General features: G+C 59.9%; 1 protein-coding gene across 1 annotated transcript in view; it reads right to left on the bottom strand.

Annotated features, from left to right (window-relative positions):
• Positions 1 to 4,487: 4,487 nt before the first annotated feature.
• The window catches only part of LOC120994135 (zinc finger protein Xfin-like), a 40,054-nt gene continuing 24,064 nt past the window's right edge, over positions 4,488 to 20,477 (bottom strand). Inside the window, exons 8-19 of the mRNA XM_040422590.1 lie at positions 17,922 to 18,105; positions 14,650 to 15,250; positions 13,920 to 14,046; positions 9,894 to 10,462; positions 9,683 to 9,755; positions 9,174 to 9,598; positions 8,873 to 8,906; positions 8,330 to 8,796; positions 8,093 to 8,147; positions 7,551 to 7,996; positions 6,905 to 7,028; positions 4,488 to 6,421 (exon numbers count right to left, since the gene is read on the bottom strand). Of these exons, the coding sequence (XP_040278524.1) occupies positions 5,841 to 6,421; positions 6,905 to 7,028; positions 7,551 to 7,996; positions 8,093 to 8,147; positions 8,330 to 8,796; positions 8,873 to 8,906; positions 9,174 to 9,598; positions 9,683 to 9,755; positions 9,894 to 10,462; positions 13,920 to 14,046; positions 14,650 to 15,250; positions 17,922 to 18,105 (3,686 nt within the window). The 3' untranslated portion in view covers positions 4,488 to 5,840. The remainder of the gene's footprint in view (positions 6,422 to 6,904; positions 7,029 to 7,550; positions 7,997 to 8,092; positions 8,148 to 8,329; positions 8,797 to 8,872; positions 8,907 to 9,173; positions 9,599 to 9,682; positions 9,756 to 9,893; positions 10,463 to 13,919; positions 14,047 to 14,649; positions 15,251 to 17,921; positions 18,106 to 20,477) is intronic.

Below are 20,477 nucleotides of genomic sequence, written 5' to 3'. Positions count from 1 at the left end.
CGATGACCCCGGAGAGATGGGGGGGAAGGGGGGGCGGAACGACAGGCGATGACCCCGGAGAGATGGGGGGGGGGGGGGGGGAACGACAGGCGATGACCCCAGAGAGATGGGGCGGAACGACAGGCGATGACCCCGGAGAGATGGGGGGGGGGGGGGGGGGGGAACGACAGGCGATGACCCCGGAGAGAATGGGGGGGGGGGGGGGGACGACGACAGGCGATGACCCCGGAGAGATGGGGGGGGAAGGGGGGGCGGATCGACAGGCGATGACCCCGGAGAGATGGGGGGGGAAGGGGGGGCGGAACGACAGGCGATGACCCCGGAGAGATGGGGGGGGGGGGGGGGGAACGACAGGCGATGACCCCGGAGAGATGGGGGGGGGGGGGAACGACAGGCGATGACCCCAGAGAGATGGGGGCGGAACGACAGGCGATGACCCCAGAGAGATGGGGGCGGAACGACAGCCGATGACCCCGGAGAGATGGGGGGGGGGGGGGAACGACAGGCGATGACCCCGGAGAGATGGGGGGGAAGGGGGGGCGGAACGACAGGCGATGACCCCGGAGAGATGGGGGGGGGGGAACGACAGGCGATGACCCCGGAGAGATGGGGGGGGGACGACGACAGGCGATGACCCCGGAGAGATGGGGGGGGGGGAACGACAGGCGATGACCCCGGAGGGAGGGGGGGGGAAGGGGGGGGCGGAACGACAGGCGATGACCCCGGAGAGATGGGGGGGGGGGGAACGACAGGCGATGACCCCGGAGAGATGGGGGGGGGGGGGGAACGACAGGCGATGACCCCGGAGAGATGGGGGGGGGGGGGGAGAACGACAGGCGATGACCCCGGAGAGATGGGGGCGGAACGACAGGCGATGACCCCGGAGAGATGGGGGGGGAAGGGGGGGCGGAACGACAGGCGATGACCCCGGAGAGATGGGGGGGGGAAGGGGGGGCGGAACGACAGGCGATGACCCCGGAGAGATGGGGGAGGGGGGCGGAACGACAGGCGATGACCCCGGAGAGATGGGGGGGGGTGGAACGACAGGCGATGACCCCGGAGAGATGGGGGGGGGGGCGGAACGACAGGCGATGACCCCGGAGAGATGGGGGGGGGAAGGAACGACAGGCGATGACCCCGGAGAGATATGGGGGGGACAGACAGCTGATGACCCCGGAGAGATGGGGGGGGGGGCGGAACGACAGGCGATGACCCCGGAGAGACCGACAGGCAATGACCCCGGAGAGACCGACAGGCAATGACCCCGGAGAGACCGACAGGCAATGACCCCGGAGAGACCGACAGGCAATGACCCCGGAGAGACCGACAGGCAATGACCCCGGAGAGACCGACAGGCAATGACCCCGGAGAGACCGACAGGCAATGACCCCGGAGAGACCGACAGGCAATGACCCCAGGAGACGGGGGGGACCGACGGGCAATGACCCCAGAGAGACGGGGGGGACCGACGGGCAATGACCCCGGGGGACCGACGGGCAATGACCCCGGAGAGACCGACAGGCAATGACCCCGGGAGACGGGGGGGACCGACAGGCAATGACCCCGGGGGACCGACGGGCGATGACCCCGGGGAGACGGGGGGACCGACGGGCGATGACCCCGGAGAGATGGGGGGGGGACCGACGGGCGATGACCCCGGAGAGATTGGGGGGAGGACCGACAGGCGATCACTCCGGGAGACGGGGGACCGACAGGCGATCACTCCGGGAGACGGGGGACCGACAGGCGATCACTCCGGGAGACGGGGGACCGACAGGCGATCACTCCGGGAGACGGGGGACCGACAGGCGATCACTCCGGGAGACGGGGGACCGACAGGCGATCACTCCGGGAGACGGGGGACCGACAGGCGATCACTCCGGGAGACGGGGGACCGACAGGCGATCACTCCGGGAGACGGGGGACCGACAGGCGATCACTCCGGGAGACGGGGGACCGACAGGCGATCACTCCGGGAGACGGGGGACCGACAGGCGATCACTCCGGGAGACGGGGGACCGACAGGCGATCACTCCGGGAGACGGGGGACCGACAGGCGATCACTCCGGGAGACGGGGGACCGACAGGCGATCACTTCGGCACAAAAGGGGCATGGGTCTGCATTCATGATGTCAACTCTCTTTCAATTAGATGAAAGTTACCCCTCAAATGCCGCGAAAAATAGTTTTATGGAAAAATAAAAAATGTTTAAATGTCCTCCAGGGACCGTCTTCCATTCTCTGTGCACACGACGCCACGACACAAACTATGAACTCATCACATAATGTAAACTGCACGGGACACCATAAAAAAACATCACAATCGCTGCTTTCTGTTCATCCAGCCTTCAAAAAACAGTCAGTGGTCGAAATGTCGGAAGCGGCAAAGAAAAGTGACAGTCAACCCGTGAGAATAATCCGGCGCTGACACGGCTTCACCCGCGCAAAAAAAAAACTGGTAGTGGTCTGTCGAGGGAAACAATATAAAACAGAGAAAACGAGGCAACCAAGATATGACCAGTGGTACGGGTGGAGAGGTGACTGCTGGTGGTGGGACAGGTGGAGAAGATATGGCCAGTGGTACAGGTGACTGCTGGTGGTGGGACAGGTGGAGAAGATATGGCCAGTGGTACGGGTGGAGAGATGACTGCTGGTGGTGGGACAGGTGGAGAAGATATGACCAGTGGTACGGGTGGAGAGGCGACTGTCGGTGGTTGGACAGGTGAAGATATTGCCAGTGGTACTGGTGGAGAGGCGACTGTTGGTGGTTGGACAGGTGAAGATATGGCCAGTGGTACGGGTGGAGAGGTGACTGCTGGTGGTGGGACAGGTGGAGAAGATATGACCACTGGAACAGGGGGAGAGGTGACTGTCGATGGTGGGACAGGTGGAAAAGATATGAGGACCACTGGAACGGGGGGAGAGGTGACTGCTGGTGGTGGGACAGGTGGAGAAGATATGGCCAGTGGTACGGGTGGAGAGGTGACTGCTGGTGGTGGGACAGGTGGAGAAGATATGGCCAGTGGTACAGGTGACTGCTGGTGGTGGGACAGGTGGAGAAGATATGGCCAGTGGTACGGGTGGAGAGATGACTGCTGGTGGTGGGACAGGTGGAGAAGATATGACCAGTGGTACGGGTGGAGAGGCGACTGTCGGTGGTTGGACAGGTGAAGATATTGCCAGTGGTACTGGTGGAGAGGCGACTGTTGGTGGTTGGACAGGTGAAGATATGGCCAGTGGTACGGGTGGAGAGGTGACTGCTGGTGGTGGGACAGGTGGAGAAGATATGACCACTGGAACAGGGGGAGAGGTGACTGTCGATGGTGGGACAGGTGGAAAAGATATGAGGACCACTGGAACGGGGGGAGAGGTGACTGCTGGTGGTGGGACAGGTGGAGAAGATATGGCCAGTGGTACGGGTGGAGAGATGACTGCTGGTGGAGGGACAAGTGGAGAAGATATGACCAGTGGTACGGGTGGAGAGATGACTGCTGGTGGTGGGACAGGTAGAGAAGATATGACCAGTGGTACGGGTGGGGAAGTGACTGCTGGTGGTGGGACAGGTGGAGAAGATATGACCAGTGGTACGGGTGGAGAGGTGACTGCTGGTGGTGGGACAGTGGAGAAGATATAATGACCAGTGGTACGGGTGGAGAGGTGACTGCCGGTAGTGGGACAGGTGGAGAAGATATGACCAGTGGTACAGGTGACTGCTGGTGGTAGGACAGGTGGAGAAGATATGACCAGTGGTACGGGTGGAGAGATGACTGCTGGTGGTGGGACAGGTGGAGAAGATATGACCAGTGGTACGGGTGGAGAGACGACTGTCGGTGGTTGGACAGGTGAAGATATGGCCAGTGGTACTGGTGGAGAGGAGACTGTTGGTGGTTGGACAGGTGAAGATATGGCCAGTGGTACTGGTGGAGAGGTGACTGCTGGTGGTGGGACAGGTGGAGAAGATATGACCACTGGAACGGGGGAGAGGTGACTGCTGGTGGTGGGACAGGTGGAGAAGATATGACCACTGGAACGGGGGGAGAGGTGACTGTCGATAGTGGGACAGGTGGAAAAGATATGAGGACCACTGGAACGGGGGGGGGGGGGGGGAGAGGTGACTGCTGGTGGTTGGACAGGTGGAGAAGATATGGCCAGTGGTACGGGTGGAGAGGTGGCTGCTGGTGGTGGGACAGGTGGAGAAGATATGACCAGTGGTACAGGTGACTGCTGGTGGTAGGACAGGTGGAGAAGATATGGCCAGTGGTACGGGTGGAGAGGTGGCTGCTGGTGGTGGGACAGGTGGAGAAGATATGACCAGTGGTACGGGTGGAGAGGTGACTGCTGGTGGTGGGACAGGTGGAGAAGATATGACCAGTGGTACGGGTGGAGAGGTGACTGCTGGTGGTGGGACAGGTGGAGAAGATATGACCAGTGGTACGGGTGGAGAGGTGATGACTTTCTCCCCAATAACTGAAGACAAGATTCCAGATTTTGAGACAAATTCAATAAATTTACAGACAAATCACAACAGAAAAGACTTTGGATCCATCAGATTTACATCACGTGAAACGGAGGAGTCAAGTAAAACGAGGCAGACGTGAGGTGTGGGGCCCTCCGGGGACAGTGGGGTGCCATGGGTCCTCTGTGGACAGCGGGGTGCAGATATGTCCATCTCTATAGAAGTGTCTGCACCCTCTACAGTAAAAGCAGCAGCATCACCAGGGGCCCCAATACTGAGCAGAGGCCTCCACTTCCTGTAGCAGTACTCCAGTCACACCTAGAGCTGCACCCACTATTCTGCAGGGATCTGCAACCTCCAGAGCCTCAGCTGTGGTGAAACTACAACTCCCAGCATTCACACGGGTTGCAGGTTCACAGCGGGTGGAGTGGATATCTGGAGTTGCGCTCACCGTTCTGGTAGCTACACCCACAATTTGGCTGCGCACCGGCGGGGAAAGGGGGGATGGGACACACTGCAGACACTGAACCAGGAGGGACTCCGCACAGGAACCTGTCAGAGGAAAGAGTAAACCATGATAACGGCGACTGCTGCTCTGGAGGTCATTGGAGTATGAGACATCCTATAACTGACTGCAGCTCTGGAAGGGACTGGGGGATAAAATAACAGAATGCAGCTCTGGTTGGGATTGGAGGAGAAGATATGACAGGATGCAGATCTGGATGGGACTGGAGGAGAAGATAAATGCAGCTCTGGATGGGACTGGAGGATAACAGAATGCAGCTCTGGATGGGACTGGAGGATAACAGAATGCAGCTCTGGATGGGACTGGAGGATAACAGAATGCAGCTCTGGATGGGACTGGAGGATAACAGAATGCAGCTCTGGTTGGGACTGGAGGATAACAGAATGCAGCTCTGGATGGGACTGGAGGATAACAGAATGCAGCTCTGGATGGGACTGGAGGATAACAGAATGCAGCTCTGGTTGGGACTGGAGGATAACAGAATGCAGCTCTGGCTGGGACTGGAGGAGAAGATATGACAGGATGCAGATGTGGATGGGACTGGAGGAGAAGATAAATGCAGCTCTGGCTGGGAGTGAAGGAGAGGATATGACGGGATGCAGCTGCACATCCACCCAGTGACAGCAGAGGCCTTCATGTTGCTCCGTCTCCGGCCGCAGTGTGGTGACCGTGCACCTCACACAGTCATGGGGGGCGCTTCGTTACCGGCGGGGGGTTAGTGTCTAATATGTCTGGGAGAACAGCACCAATGCAGGAGAGCGACCCCAGGGAGTGCGCAGGAGGAACCCCACCGAGGTGATCAGCCGGCCTGGATCTTCAGCGGTGGAGGATGGGTGATGCAGTCCGATGAAGCTGCCCCTCAGCCCTGCGTGTACTCCATGGAGGAGCTCAGGACCTCGGGGTGGACCTTCTGGTGCTTGCTGAGCTCGGACCTCCAGCGGTAGCTTTTGCCGCACTGGCTGCAGGGGTAGGGCCGCTCCCCGGTGTGGGTCTTGACGTGGGTGGTGAGGTGCTGCCGCTGTACGAAGCACTTGCCGCACTGCTTACACTTGTAGGGCCGCTCGCCCGTGTGGATGCGCTTGTGGATGAGTAAGGCCGTGCGGCGGCGGAATATTTTGCCGCACTCGTTACACAAGTTCGTTTTGTCGCCGCCCTGGTGGCTCCTCTGATGCTTCAGCAGATCGGAGCTTCGTGCAAAACGTTTCTCGCACTGGTTACAAGAGAAGAGCTTCTCCCGCGGCATCCGGGGGCGCTGCTCCAGAAAGGGCACGCCCGGCCGGAAGCTGGAGGTGTGCGGCTCGTCAGCGGAGAAGTCCCGCACCTCACACACCACATCTGCACCGAGCGGGAGGTCCTCCTTACAGTCCGAGGACATCTCCAGCATCTCAGGAGGCTTCTCCAGGCTCATCTCCTTCCCGTTCTTACCGATCCAGACCTCGCCTGCAAGAAACACAAGCCTGTCAATCCGAGTGTACACAGCACACATCACAAGCTGCTGACATCGTGTCAGACTCCAGTCACATCTAGAGCTGCGGTCAGCAACGTCATGTCTAGTACTCCAGTCACATCCAGAGCTGCGGTCAGCAACGTCATGTCTAGTACTCCAGTCACATCCAGAGCTGCGGTCAGTAATCTCATGTCTAGTACTCCAGTCACATCCCCAGCTGCGGTCAGCAACGTCATGTCCAGTACTCCAGTCACATCCCCAGCTGCGGTCAGCAACGTCATGTCCAGTACTCCAGTCACATCCCCAGCTGCGGTCAGTAATCTCATGTCTTATACGCACCACATCCAGAGCTGCATACAGTAATGTCAGGTCTTACACTCCAGCCACATCCAGAGCTGCGGTCAGCACCCTCATGTCTTATACTCCAGTCACATCCAGAGCTGCGGTCAGTGAGGTCATGCCCCGCGGTCGCTCACCCAGTGACATCAGGGAGTCGGCGCTCTCCTTCATCATGTTGCGGTACAGCTCCTTCTGCCATTCCTCCAGGTCCTTCCAATCCTCCGAAAAACACACAGCGACGTCATCAAAGGTCACCGGGGCCTGAAACACAGGAGGACCGCCCACACAGTGACATCACCGAGACACAGGAGGACCGCCCACACAGTGACATCACCGAGACACAGGAGGACCGCCCACACAGTGACATCACCGAGACACAGGAGGACCGCCCACACAGTGACATCACCGAGACACAGGAGGACCGCCCACACAGTGACATCACCGAGACACAGGAGGACCGCCCACACAGTGACATCACCGAGACACAGGAGGAGGGGCTACAGTCCTGTAATATAATGGGGGGGGGGTCTATCGCAGTCCTGTAATATAATGGGGGGGGGTCTATCTCAGTCCTGTAATATAATGGGGGGGGGGGTCTATCTCAGTCCTGTAATATAATGGGGGGGGGTCTATCGCAGTCCTGTAATATAATGGGGGGGGGTCTATCCCAGTCCTGTAATATAATGGGGGGGGTCTATCGCAGTCCTGTAATATAATGGGGGGGGGTCTATCCCAGTCCTGTAATATAATGGGGGGGGTCTCCTGTATGATGGGGGTCCGCACCTCGTTGCTGTGGACCCTCTGGTGCTTCAGCAGCTCGGACCTCCAGCGGTAGCTCTTGCCGCACTGCGCACAGGGGAAGGGCTTCTCGCCGGTGTGGGTCTTCAGGTGGGTGGTGAGGTGCTGGCGCTGGACGAAGCTCTTGCCGCACTGGGCGCACTGGTAGGGGCGCTCCCCCGTGTGGATGCGCTCGTGGATGAGCAGCGAGGTGTTGCGGCGGAAGCACTTGCCGCACTGGTTGCAGACGTACGGCCGCTCTCCCAGGTGGCTCCTCTGGTGTCTCAGCAGATCGGAGCTCCTCAGGAAGGCCTTCTCACACTGGCCGCAGGGGTGGAGTCTTTCCTGCGCAGCGCGCTCCGAGCCCCCCCCCTTCTCGGCCTCAGACGCCTCCCCGTTGGGTTGTCCTCTCTGCTGGGTCGGGGCACCTGTGATGGCCTTCCAGTCATCATCTGCGGGGAGAGGGAGAACTATCAGGGGCCCCATCACTGCCTCGGGCCCCCGCTGCATGCTGGGAAGTCCCACCCCCGCTCAGAATCGCTCCTCACCTAGAAAGTTCTCATTCTCCGTCTTGCAGGCGGACTCAGCCGCGGACAGAAGACTCTACGGAAGAGAAAACCGCTGTCACTGCGCCAGCAGGTATCACGTGACACTGCCCCCATCACAGGGGTCACCATAGGCTTCAATTCCTCACTTGCTGTCAGTGAATGGTAGCACTGATCATTACCACTGCTCACGTCCAGAACACTGTAACGAACCCTCAGCTGAGCGAGCGATGTTCTTACCTCCTCCTCCTCGTGGACCTTCTGGTGCTTCAGCAGCTCGGACCTCCAGCGGAAGCCTTTGGCGCACTGGCCGCACTGGAAGGGCTTCTCGCCGGTGTGGGTCTTCAGGTGGGTGGTGAGGTGCTGGCGCTGGACGAAGCTCTTGCCGCACTGGGCGCACTGGTAGGGGCGCTCCCCCGTGTGGATGCGCTCGTGGATGAGCAGGGAGGTGTGCCGGCGGAAGCTCTTGCCGCACACGTTGCAGATGTAGGAGCGCTCGTCGGTGTGCACCCGCTGGTGAGTGCGCAGCGTCCGCTTGTTCAGGAAGGTTTTGTTGCAGTCGGGGCAGGTGAGCGCCCGCTCTGCTTTCTGCGCCCGCTGCCGGAGGAGGAGGCGCGCCCGCTTCCCCAGAGCCTTGCCCCGCTCCAGGGCACACAGCGCCCCCGCTGGCGCTTCTCGTCTGTGTCGCAGCCTCCTACCGGTGGATTCTAGAAAAGAAAGAGCAACACGTCAGGAGCTGGCGGTCCGCCCTTAACCCCTGGAACGCCAGTCACGACTTCTCACCTCTCTGCCCGCCCTCAGTGCCGCCGACCGGGGCCTGAAAGACAAGTGGAGACAGGGAGTTATTCCCAGGGGCCACGCCCCGAGGCTGTGACAATGGGGTCACCCGGAGGTGCCTGCTGAACGGCGGAGCTTCCGAAGCTTTAAATCCACAGATCTCTGCTTGCTGTCAGTGAACATTACTTGCATCCTGACTGGACACTTCAAGGCGATGCTCTGTGCTGATGGTTCGTTACAGTGTATCAGCCAGCAGTCTGTAACCCGACAGGAAGCAGAGATCTGAAGCCCTGACCCTGGGTGGTACCTGCTCCTCCTCGTGGACCCTCTGGTGTTTCAGCAGCTCGGACCTCCAGCGGTAGCTGTTCCCGCACAGGTGGCAGGGGAAGGGCTTCTCGCCGGTGTGCGTCCGGCGGTGGGTGGTCAGGTGCTGCTGCTGGACGAAGCTCTTGCCGCACTGCAGACACTTGTAGGGGCGTTCCCCCGTGTGGATGCGCTCGTGGATGAGCAGCGCCGTGTGTCTCCGGAAACACTTGCCGCACACGTTGCAGATGTAGGAGCGCTCCCCGAGGTGACTGCGCAGGTGCGCCTTCAGCGTCCGCTTGTTGTAGAAGACCTTCCCGCACTCTGCGCAGGCGTGCGCCTTCTCCGCCTTGGCGTTACGCGGACGCCGTCTGCCCGCACTCTTCTCTGTGGCCGGGGGGGTCGCGGCAGGACGATTGGAGGCGGTGCCTGAAGAGTAAACATAACCATATTGGCTGCCTGAAGGTCATGTGACTATACGGTAGGTAGGATATGCTGGGCGCCGCTGCTCACCTGGGTGTGCCGCCTCTACGTCCTCACATGGATCGGAGTCCCTGTGTTCTTCTTTAATGGACGTGTCAGCAGCCTGAAAGACAAGACAGGCCGCTTATCCCAACATCGGAGATCAGCGGCGCAGGCTCCACCCACATCATGTACAGACCCCACCCACAGAGGTGGGCATCTACTGTCCCCCGCACAGCACCCCTCGCCCCCTGACACCCACCTCCTCCTCGTGGACCTTCTGGTGCTTGGCCAGCTCGGACCTCCAGCGGAAGCCTTTGGCGCACTGGCCGCACTGGAAGGGCTTCTCGCCGGTGTGGGTCTTCATGTGGGTGTTGAGGTGCTGGCGCTGGACGAAGCTCTTCCCGCACTGGGTGCACTGGTAGGGGCGCTCCCCCGTGTGGATGCGCTCGTGGATGAGCAGGGAGGTGTGCCGGCGGAAGCACTTGCCGCACACGTTGCAGATGTAGGAGCGCTCGCCCAGGTGACCGCGCAGGTGCGCCTTCAGCGTCCGCTTGTTGTAGAAGAGCGTCCCGCACTCTGCGCAGGCGTGCGCCCGCTCTGAGCTGCTGCCGTTGGCGCGCTCCTGGAACTTCACTTCATCTGTGAAGACCTTCCCCTCGGCGATGTCCAGGGTCTGCCCGAGGGGCCCCTCTGCTCCGCCCAGAGGGTTACTGCGCCCCACCACCCCCTCCGGGCACAGAGGTAGGTTACTGGCGCAGTCCGCGGTCAGGCTGGGGGCCGGCTCGTCCGGGGGCTTCTCACCCATCGCCTTCTCCACCAAACCTTCACCTGGGACAACAACACAAGGGGTCAGAGGCACCGGATGCCTCACACAGAGGACTCAGAGAGATCAGCGTCACACACAGAGGACTCAGAGAGATCAGCGTCTCACACACCGGGGCACAGAGGACTCACCCAGAGAGATCAGCGTCACACACCGGGGCGCAGAGACCTCAGAGAGATCAGAGTCTCACACACCGGGGCACAGAGGACTCACCCAGAGAGGTCAGAGTCTCACACACCAGGGCACAGAGAGATCAGCGTCACACATATCGGGGCGCAGAGGACTCACCCAGTGAGATCAGCGTCACACACATCGGGGCACAGAGAACTCCCCCAGAGAGATCAGCGTCACACACACCAGGGCACAGAGAGATCAGCGTCACACATATCGGGGCGCAGAGGACTCACCCAGAGAGATCAGCGTCTCACACACCGGGGCGCAGAGGACTCACCCAGAGAGATCAGCGTCTCACACACCGGGGCGCAGAGGACTCCCCCAGAGAGATCAGCGTCACACACATCGGGGCACAGAGAACTCACCCAGAGAGATCAGCGTCACACATATCGGGGCGCAGAGGACTCACCCAGAGAGATCAGCGTCACACACATCGGGGCACAGAGAACTCACCCAGAGAGATCAACGTCACACACACCGGGGCGCAGAGGACTCCCCCAGAGAGATCAGCGTCACACACACCGGGGCACAGAGAGATCAGCGTCTCACACACCGGGGCGCAGAGACCTCAGAGAGATCAGCGTCACACACACCGGGGCGCAGAGACCTCAGAGAGATCAGCGTCACACACACCGGGGCGCAGAGACCTCAGAGAGATCAGCGTCACACACCGGGGCGCAGAGACCTCAGAGAGATCAGAGTCTCACACACCGGGGCACAGAGGACTCACCCAGAGAGGTCAGAGTCTCACACACCAGGGCACAGAGAGATCAGCGTCACACATATCGGGGCGCAGAGGACTCACCCAGAGAGATCAGCGTCACACACATCGGGGCACAGAGAACTCCCCCAGAGAGATCAGCGTCACACACACCAGGGCACAGAGAGATCAGCGTCACACATATCGGGGCGCAGAGGACTCACCCAGAGAGATCAGCGTCTCACACACCGGGGCGCAGAGGACTCACCCAGAGAGATCAGCGTCTCACACACCGGGGCGCAGAGGACTCACCCAGAGAGATCAGCGTCTCACACACCGGGGCGCAGAGGACTCCCCCAGAGAGATCAGCGTCACACACATCGGGGCACAGAGAACTCACCCAGAGAGATCAGCGTCACACATATCGGGGCGCAGAGGACTCACCCAGAGAGATCAGCGTCACACACATCGGGGCACAGAGAACTCACCCAGAGAGATCAACGTCACACACACCGGGGCGCAGAGGACTCCCCCAGAGAGATCAGCGTCACACACACCGGGGCACAGAGAGATCAGCGTCTCACACACCGGGGCGCAGAGACCTCAGAGAGATCAGCGTCACACACACCGGGGCGCAGAGACCTCAGAGAGATCAGCGTCACACACACCGGGGCGCAGAGACCTCAGAGAGATCAGCGTCACACACACCGGGGCGCAGAGGACTCACCCAGAGAGATCAGCGTCACACACCGGGGAGATCAGAGTCTCACACACCGGGGCACAGAGGACTCACCCAGAGAGATCAGAGTCTCACACACCAGGGCACAGAGAGATCAGCGTCACACATATCGGGGAGCAGAGGACTCACCCAGAGAGATCAGAGTCTCACACACCGGGGCGCAGAGGACTCACCCAGAGAGATCAGAGTCTCACACACCAGGGCACAGAGAGATCAGCGTCACACATATCAGGGCGCAGAGGACTCACCCAGAGAGATCAGCGTCTCACACACCGGGGCGCAGAGGACTCACCCAGAGAGATCAGCGTCACACATATCGGGGCGCAGAGGACTCACCCAGAGAGATCAGCGTCACACACATCGGGGCACAGAGAACTCACCCAGAGAGATCAGCGTCACACACACCGGGGCGCAGAGGACTCCCCCAGAGAGATCAGCGTCACACACATCGGGGCACAGAGGACTCACCCAGAGAGATCAGCGTCACACACACCGGGGCACAGAGAGATCAGCGTCTCACACACCGGGGCGCAGAGACCTCAGAGAGATCAGCGTCACACACACCGGGGCGCAGAGAGATCAGCGTCACACATATCGGGGCGCAGAGGACTCACCCAGAGAGATCAGCGTCTCACACACCGGGGCGCAGAGGACTCACCCAGAGAGATCAGCGTCACACATATCGGGGCGCAGAGGACTCACCCAGAGAGATCAGCGTCACACACACCGGGGCGCAGAGGACTCCCCCAGAGAGATCAGCGTCACACACACCGGGGCGCAGAGGACTCCCCCAGAGAGATCAGCGTCACACACATCGGGGCACAGAGGACTCACCCAGAGAGATCAGCGTCACACACACCGGGGAGCAGAGGACTCACCCAGAGAGATCAGCGTCACACACACCGGGGCACAGAGGACTCACCCAGAGAGATCAGCGTCACACACACCGGGGAGCAGAGGACTCACCCAGAGAGATCAGCGTCACACACACCGGGGCACAGAGAGATCAGCGTCACACATATCGGGGCGCAGAGGACTCACCCAGAGAGATCAGCGTCACACACATCGGGGCACAGAGGACTCACCCAGAGAGATCAGCGTCACACACACCAGGGCACAGAGGACTCACCCAGAGAGATCAGCGTCACACACACCGGGGCGCAGAGGACTCACCCAGAGAGATCAGCGTCACACACACCGGGGCGCAGAGGACTCACCCAGAGAGATCAGCGTCACACACACCGGGGCGCAGAGGACTAACCCAGAGAGATCAGCGTCACACACACCGGGGCGCAGAGGACTCACCCAGAGAGATCAGCGTCACACACACCGGGGCGCAGAGGACTCACCCAGAGAGATCAGCGTCACACACACCAGGGCACAGAGAGATCAGCGTCACACATATCGGGGCGCAGAGGACTCACCCAGAGAGATCAGCATCACACACATCGGGGCACAGAGGACTCACCCAGAGAGATCAGCGTCACACACACCAGGGCACAGAGAGATCAGCGTCACACACACCGGGGCGCAGAGGACTCACCCAGAGAGATCAGCGTCACACACACCGGGGCGCAGAGGACTCACTCAGAGATCAGCGTCACACACACCGGGGCGCAGAGGACTCACCCAGAGAGATCAGCGTCACACACACCGGGGCGCAGAGGACTCACCCAGAGAGATCAGCGTCACACACATCGGGGCACAGAGGACTCACCCAGAGAGATCAGCGTCACACACACCAGGGCACAGAGGACTCACCCAGAGAGATCAGCGTCACACACACCGGGGCGCAGAGGACTCACCCAGAGAGATCAGCGTCACACACACCGGGGCGCAGAGGACTCACCCAGAGAGATCAGCGTCTCGGAGGTCTCCTTCATGACGTTCCGGTACAGCTCCTTCTGCCATTCCTCCAGCTCCATCCATTCTTCCTTAGAAAACGAGGCGGCGAGGTCATCGAAACCGGAGCTGGACTGGAGCAGAAACGGCACAAGTCACACAACCGAGCTCGGAGATCGGCTGACCATGTCTGTATACAAGGGAGGAGTCTGGAGATCATTCCGTCAGGTCTGCATCTATCGGCTGAGTCAGTTAGTCAGGTCTGGATGCGCCTGCGGCTCGCCCGGTCAGGTCTGCGGCTCGTCCGGTCAGGTCTGGATGCGCCTGCGGCTCGCCCGGTCAGGTCTGCAGCTCGCCCGGTCAGGTCTGCGGCTCGCCCGGTCAGGTCTGCGGCTCGCCCGGTCAGGTCTGCGGCTCGCCCGGTCAGGTCTGCGGCTCGCCCGGTCAGGTCTGCGGCTCGTTTGGTCAGGTCTGCGGCTCGCCCGGTCAGGTCTGCGGCTCGCCCGGTCAGGTCTGCGGCTCGCCCGGTCAGGTCTGCGGCTCGCCCGGTCAGGTCTGCGGCTCGCCCGGTCAGGTCTGCGGCTCGCCCGGTCAGGCCTGCGGCTCGCCCGGTCAGGTCTGCGGCTCGCCCGGTCAGGTCTGCGGCTCGCCCGGTCAGGTCTGCGGCTCGCCCGGTCAGGTCTGCGGCTCGCCCGGTGAGGTCTACGGCTCGCCCGGTCAGGTCTGCGGGTACCTACCTTGTCGGTGTGGTTCTTCTGGTGCTTCAGCAGCTCGGACCTCCAGCGGAAGCCTTTGCCGCACTCGATGCACTGGAAGGGCTTCTCGCCGGTGTGGGTGCGCAGGTGGGTGGTGAGGTGCTGGCGCTGGACGAAGCTCTTGCCGCACTGGGTGCACTGGTAGGGGCGCTCCCCCGTGTGGATCCGGCCGTGGATCAGCAGCGAGGTGTGGCGGCGGAAGTTCTTCCCGCAGATGTTGCAGGCGTACAGCCGCACGTCCGTGTGCGTCTTCTCGTGCTTCACCAGGTCGCTGCAGCGCAGGAAGCTCTTGCCGCACCGCGTGCAGTTGTAGTTGCGCTGCCCGGACGCCCGGCGCTGCCGCGGTTTGGGAGTCTTCCTGGGCAGGAAGCTGACGTCGTAGTCCACACATGGCGGCGGCGGGCCGTCCCCGATCTGGATCTCCTGCTCCACCGTCAGCTGCGTCCCCAAGTTATAGTCCATCAGACAGTCCACCGACTCCGCCAGCTCCGCCCCCTCACACCTCAGCTCCGCCTCCTCCGGGGGGTAATCCGGGGCCTCCATCTTCACCAGCTCCGTCCCAATCTTCTTATCCTCCATGGTCCTGCGGGGCGGCACACAGACCACGTTATACTCTGCTCACATCCAGAGCTGCAGCCACAAGTCTGCTAGTGCATCCTGCATTATACTCTGCTCACATCCAGAGCTGCAGACACATATCTGTTAGTGCATCCTGCATTATACTCTGCTCACATCCAGAGCTGCAGCCACAAGTCTGTTAGTGCATCCTGCATTATACTCTGTTCACATCCAGAGCTGCAGACACAAGTCTGTTAGTGCATCCTGCATTATACTCTGCTCACATCCAGAGCTGCAGACACATATCTATTAGTACATCCTGCATTATACTCTGCTCACATCCAGAGCTGCAGCCACAAGTCTGTTAGTGCATCCTGCATTATACTCTGCTCACATCCAGAGCTGCAGCCACAAGTCTGTTAGTGCATCCTGCATTATACTCTGCTCACATCCAGAGCTGCAGACACAAGTCTGTTAGTGCATCCTGCATTATACTCTGTTCACATCCAGAGCTGCAGACACAAGTCTGTTAGTGCATCCTGCATTATACTCTGTTCACATCCAGAGCTGCAGACACAAGTCTGTTAGTGCATCCTGCATTATACTCTGCTCACATCCAGAGCTGCAGACACATATCTATTAGTACATCCTGCATTATACTCTGCTCACATCCAGAGCTGCAGCCACAAGTCTGTTAGTGCATCCTGCATTATACTCTGCTCACATCCAGAGCTGCAGACACAAGTCTGTTAGTGCATCCTGCATTATACTCTGTTCACATCCAGAGCTGCAGCCACAAGTCTGTTAGTGCATCCTGCATTATACTCTGTTCACATCCAGAGCTGCAGCCACAAGTCTGTTAGTGCATCCTGCATTATACTCTGCTCACATCCAGAGCTGCAGACACAAGTCTGTTAGTGCAGCCTGCATTGTACTCTGCTCACATCCAGAGCTGCAGACACAAGTCTGTTAGTGCATCCTGCATTATACTCTGCTCACATCCAGAGCTGCAGCCACAAGTCTGTTAGTGCATCCTGCATTATACTCTGCTCACATCCAGAGCTGCAGCCACAAGTCTGTTAGTGCATCCTGCATTATACTCTGCTCACATCCAGAGCTGCAGACACAAGTCTGTTAGTGCATCCTGCATTATACTCTGCTCACATCCAGAGCTGCAGACACATATCTGTTAGTGCATCCTGCATTATACTCTGCTCATATCCAGAGCTGCAGACACAAGTCTGTTAGTGCATCCTGCATTATACTCTGCTCACATCTAGAGCTGCAGACACAAGTCTGTTAGTGCATCCTGCATTATACTCTGCTCACATCCAGAGCTGCAGACACAAGTCTGTTAGTGCATCCTGCATTATACTCTGTTCACATCCAGAGCTGCAGCCACAAGTCTGTTAGTGCATCCTGCATTATACTCTGCTCACATCCAGAGCTGCAGACACAAGTATGTTAGTGCATCCTGCATTATACTCTGCTCACATCCAGAGCTGCAGACACAAGTATGTTAGTGCATCCTGCATTATACTCTGTTCACATCCAGAGCTGCAGCCACAAGTCTGTTAGTGCATCCTGCATTATACTCTGCTCACATCCAGAGCTGCAGACACAAGTCTGTTAGTGTAGCCTGCATTATACTCTGTTCACATCCAAAGCTGCAGACACATATCTGTTAGCACATCCTGCATTATACTCTGCTTACATCCAGAGCTGCAGACACATCTATTAGTACATCCTGCATTATACTCTGCTCACATCCAGAGCTGCAGCCACAAGTCTGTTAGTACAATGCAGGATGCACTCTGTTCACATCCAAAGCTGCAGGCACAAGTCTGTTAGTGCATCCTGCTTTATACTCTGTTCACATCCAAAGCTGCAGACACATCTGTTAGTACATCCTGCATTATACTCTGCTCACATCCAAAGCTGCAGACACATATCTGTTACTACATCCTGCATTATACTCTATTCACATCCAAAGCTACAGACACATATCTGTTAGTACATCCTGCATTATACTCTGCTCACATCCAAAGCTGCAGGCACATATCTGTTAGTACATCCTGCATCATACTCTATTCACATCCAAAGCTGCAGACACATATCTGTTAGTACATCCTGCATTATACTCTATTCACATCCAAAGCTGCAGACACATATCTGTTACTACATCCTGCTTTATACTCTATTCACATCCAAAGCTGCAGACACATATCTGTTAGTACAGCATGCATTATACTCTGCTCACATCCAAAGCTGCAGACACATATCTGTTAGTACATCCTGCATTATACTCTATTCACATCCAGAGCTGCAGCTGCACATCCATCAGGCTCCAGTCACATCCAGAGCTGCAGCCGCACATCCATCCAGTCACTAGGCCCCCTTCCCCCGCCTGTTCAGGGCCCCTGACACAAAGCATCCTAGGACTCTGTACCCGGACCTGCTGGACTCTACCACGGGGTTCAGCTATGAAAGGGAAGGGGGGGGGGGGGGGTCAATGGCCCGCACAGTTATCCACCATGCTGCAGCTGACAGCACCGCTCTCAGGATGTGACCCAATGCGACCAATCAGATGACAGCTCTCAGAGGGGTTGGGGACACAAGCAGAGATGTGATTGGTTGCTATGGGCAGCGGATTCCCCTTGTTACTAGGAGCCGTGTCTCCTCCCCCCTGCAGTCACCTGCCCGGCCGCTCCTCACATCCCGCCTCCTCCTGGGAAGCTGCAGGCGGCCGCGGCCTGAACACAGCCGGAGCCTCGAAGCTGACAGCAGCCTCCTGTCTCCCGTCCTGCTGCTGCCCGACCCGGCAGGCACGCCCCGCCCACTTCCGGCGAGCAGCGGCAGCTTCCATCCACCAAACTACAGCTGTTTAGCGCCAGCAGTGTACCGTGAATAGCTTCCTCTGGAAGACGAGACCCTCCTTGTGGTTCCGCAGGTGCTATGTACAGGGTGCAGTTAGCTGAGGAGACAGCAGGGGGCGCTGAAGCTCTATTACCAGCAGCGGAGCTCCAGGGACAGGCACTGGGATGGAAGGCTCAGGCCGGGACTCAAACCTTATAGGGCAGCGTTCACACAGCGATAAGTTCCAGACGTCTGTGTCTAGGTGACAGGATCCTCTAATGAGGGGCGCACAGGAGCTATGGGCACCACATCTATACAACAGGGTGGGGTCCCGGAACTGTGCCCCCCATGAGAGCGCTGGCTCTCAGCCCCCCGGAGGTGCCGCTGTTGTCCGCATATACACTGGGTGGATGGACTAAACACATCCCAGGGTGCGGCCTCCGGAGGGTGCGCCCCGAGATGTCGCTTCCAGGGTGCGCCCCGAGATGACGCTTCCAGTGTGCGCCCCGAGATGCGGCCTCTGGAGGGTGCGCCCCGAGATGCGGCCTCCGGAGGGTGAGCCCCGAGATGCCGCCTCCGGAGGGTGAGCCCCGAGATGCCGCCTCCGGAGGGTGAGCCCCGAGATGCCGCCTCCGGAGGGTGAGCCCCGAGATGTCGCTTCCAGGGTGCGCCCCGAGATGACGCTTCCAGTGTGCGCCCCGAGATGCGGCCTCCGGAGGGTGCGCCCCGAGATGCGGCCTCCAGAGGGTGCGCCCCGAGATGTCGCTTCCAGTGTGCGCCCCGGGATGCGGCCTCCGGAGGGTGAGCCCCGGGATGCGGCCTCCGGAGGGTGCGCCCCGAGATGCGGCCTCCGGAGGGTGCGCCCCAACATGTCGCTTCCAGTATGCGCCCCAAGATGCGGCCTCCGGAGGGTGCGCCCCGAGATGGAGCTTCCAGTGTGCGCCCCAAGATGCGGCCTCCGGAGGGTGCGCCCCGAGATGCGGCTTCCAGTGTGCACCCAGAGATGCGGCCTCCGGAGGGGGTGCGCCCCGAGATGCGGCCTCCGGAGGGGGTGCGCCCCGAGATGCGGCCTCCGGAGGGGGTGCGCCCCGAGATGCGGCCTCCGGAGGGGGTGCGCCCCGAGATGCGGCCTCCGGAGGGGGTGCGCCCCGAGATGCGGCCTCCGGAGGGGGTGCGCCCCGAGATGCGGCCTCCGGAGGGGGTGCGCCCCGAGATGCGGCCTCCGGAGGGGGTGCGCCCCGAGATGCGGCCTCCGGAGGGTGAGCCCCGAGATGCGGCCTCCGGAGGGTGAGCCCCGAGATGCGGCCTCCAGAGTGTGCGCCCTGAGATGTCGCTTCCAGTGTGCGCCCCGAGATGCGGCCTCCGGAGGATGCGCCCCGAGATGGAGCTTCCAGTGTGCGCCCCGAGATGCGGCCTCCGGAGGGTGCGCCCCGAGATGCGGCCTCCGGAGGGTGTGCCCCGAGATGCGGCTTCCAGTGTGCGCCCTGAGATGCGGCCTCCGGAGGGTGTGTGCCCCGAGATGCGGCCTCCGGAGGGTGTGCGCCTCGAGATGCGGCCTCCGGAGGGTGCGCCCCGAGATGCGGCCTCCAGAGTGTGTGGCCCAAAGTCAAACCGGTTGCTTGGCGGAGTGGGTCCACACCCACTGCTGCGGACCGGAATTGCGGTCTGCAATGCAGGGCACCGGACGCGTGGCCGCCGTTTGCAGATGCGGACATATTCACTTGAAGGTCCATGATCCACAATATTCTGTCTGCTCTGTATATTGTGGATTGCGGACCCGTTCAAGTCAACAATGCCCAATCCAGGCTGCACAGGCTCGTGTGGCTGAGCCCTAACACCCGCGCTTCTCAAACATCTCCTCTCCTGGTGTCCGGGCCGTCCAGGGCCTAGTCGCCGCGTGTACGCGCCCTCACCTGACCACTGCTGTCAACACCTCCCAACTGCTAGGTATCTCAATGACCATCCTGCTTTTCTACTGGTGTCTGCAGTTATGGAGTCAGCAGACTGGTGGTGACTTATGCACTTGCTCCTCAGCACTCGGCGGTCACACTCCGTAACTTTACGTGGTCTCCACTTCGTGGCTGAGGTTCCTTCCACTTTACAATAACACCACTGCTGGAACATCGAGGAGGGAGGACATGTCAGGAACAGCCTTGGAAAGTGACACACCTAGAACGAGATATGGCAAAAGCCAATGTTAGAACCTGGCGATGCTGGAGGTTTTTACGGAGAGTGATCAGAGCTCCACTATCTTACCGAACATGCAGATGCTCCACAGACTTTTCTCTGTCATCACTGTTGGTTTTTGTCCGACGCTGCCGTCTTCATCTTCTTTTTAACAGGACCGTTGATTGGCTTTGGTTAAAATGATGACTATGATGAGAAGATGAAGGTGT

This window comes from Bufo bufo, chromosome 3, assembly GCF_905171765.1.
Source record: "Bufo bufo chromosome 3, aBufBuf1.1, whole genome shotgun sequence".
Classification (NCBI taxonomy): domain Eukaryota; kingdom Metazoa; phylum Chordata; class Amphibia; order Anura; family Bufonidae; genus Bufo; species Bufo bufo.
The sequence above is the reverse complement of the archived record's forward strand: the minus strand, read 5'-3'. Positions and strand labels throughout refer to the sequence as shown.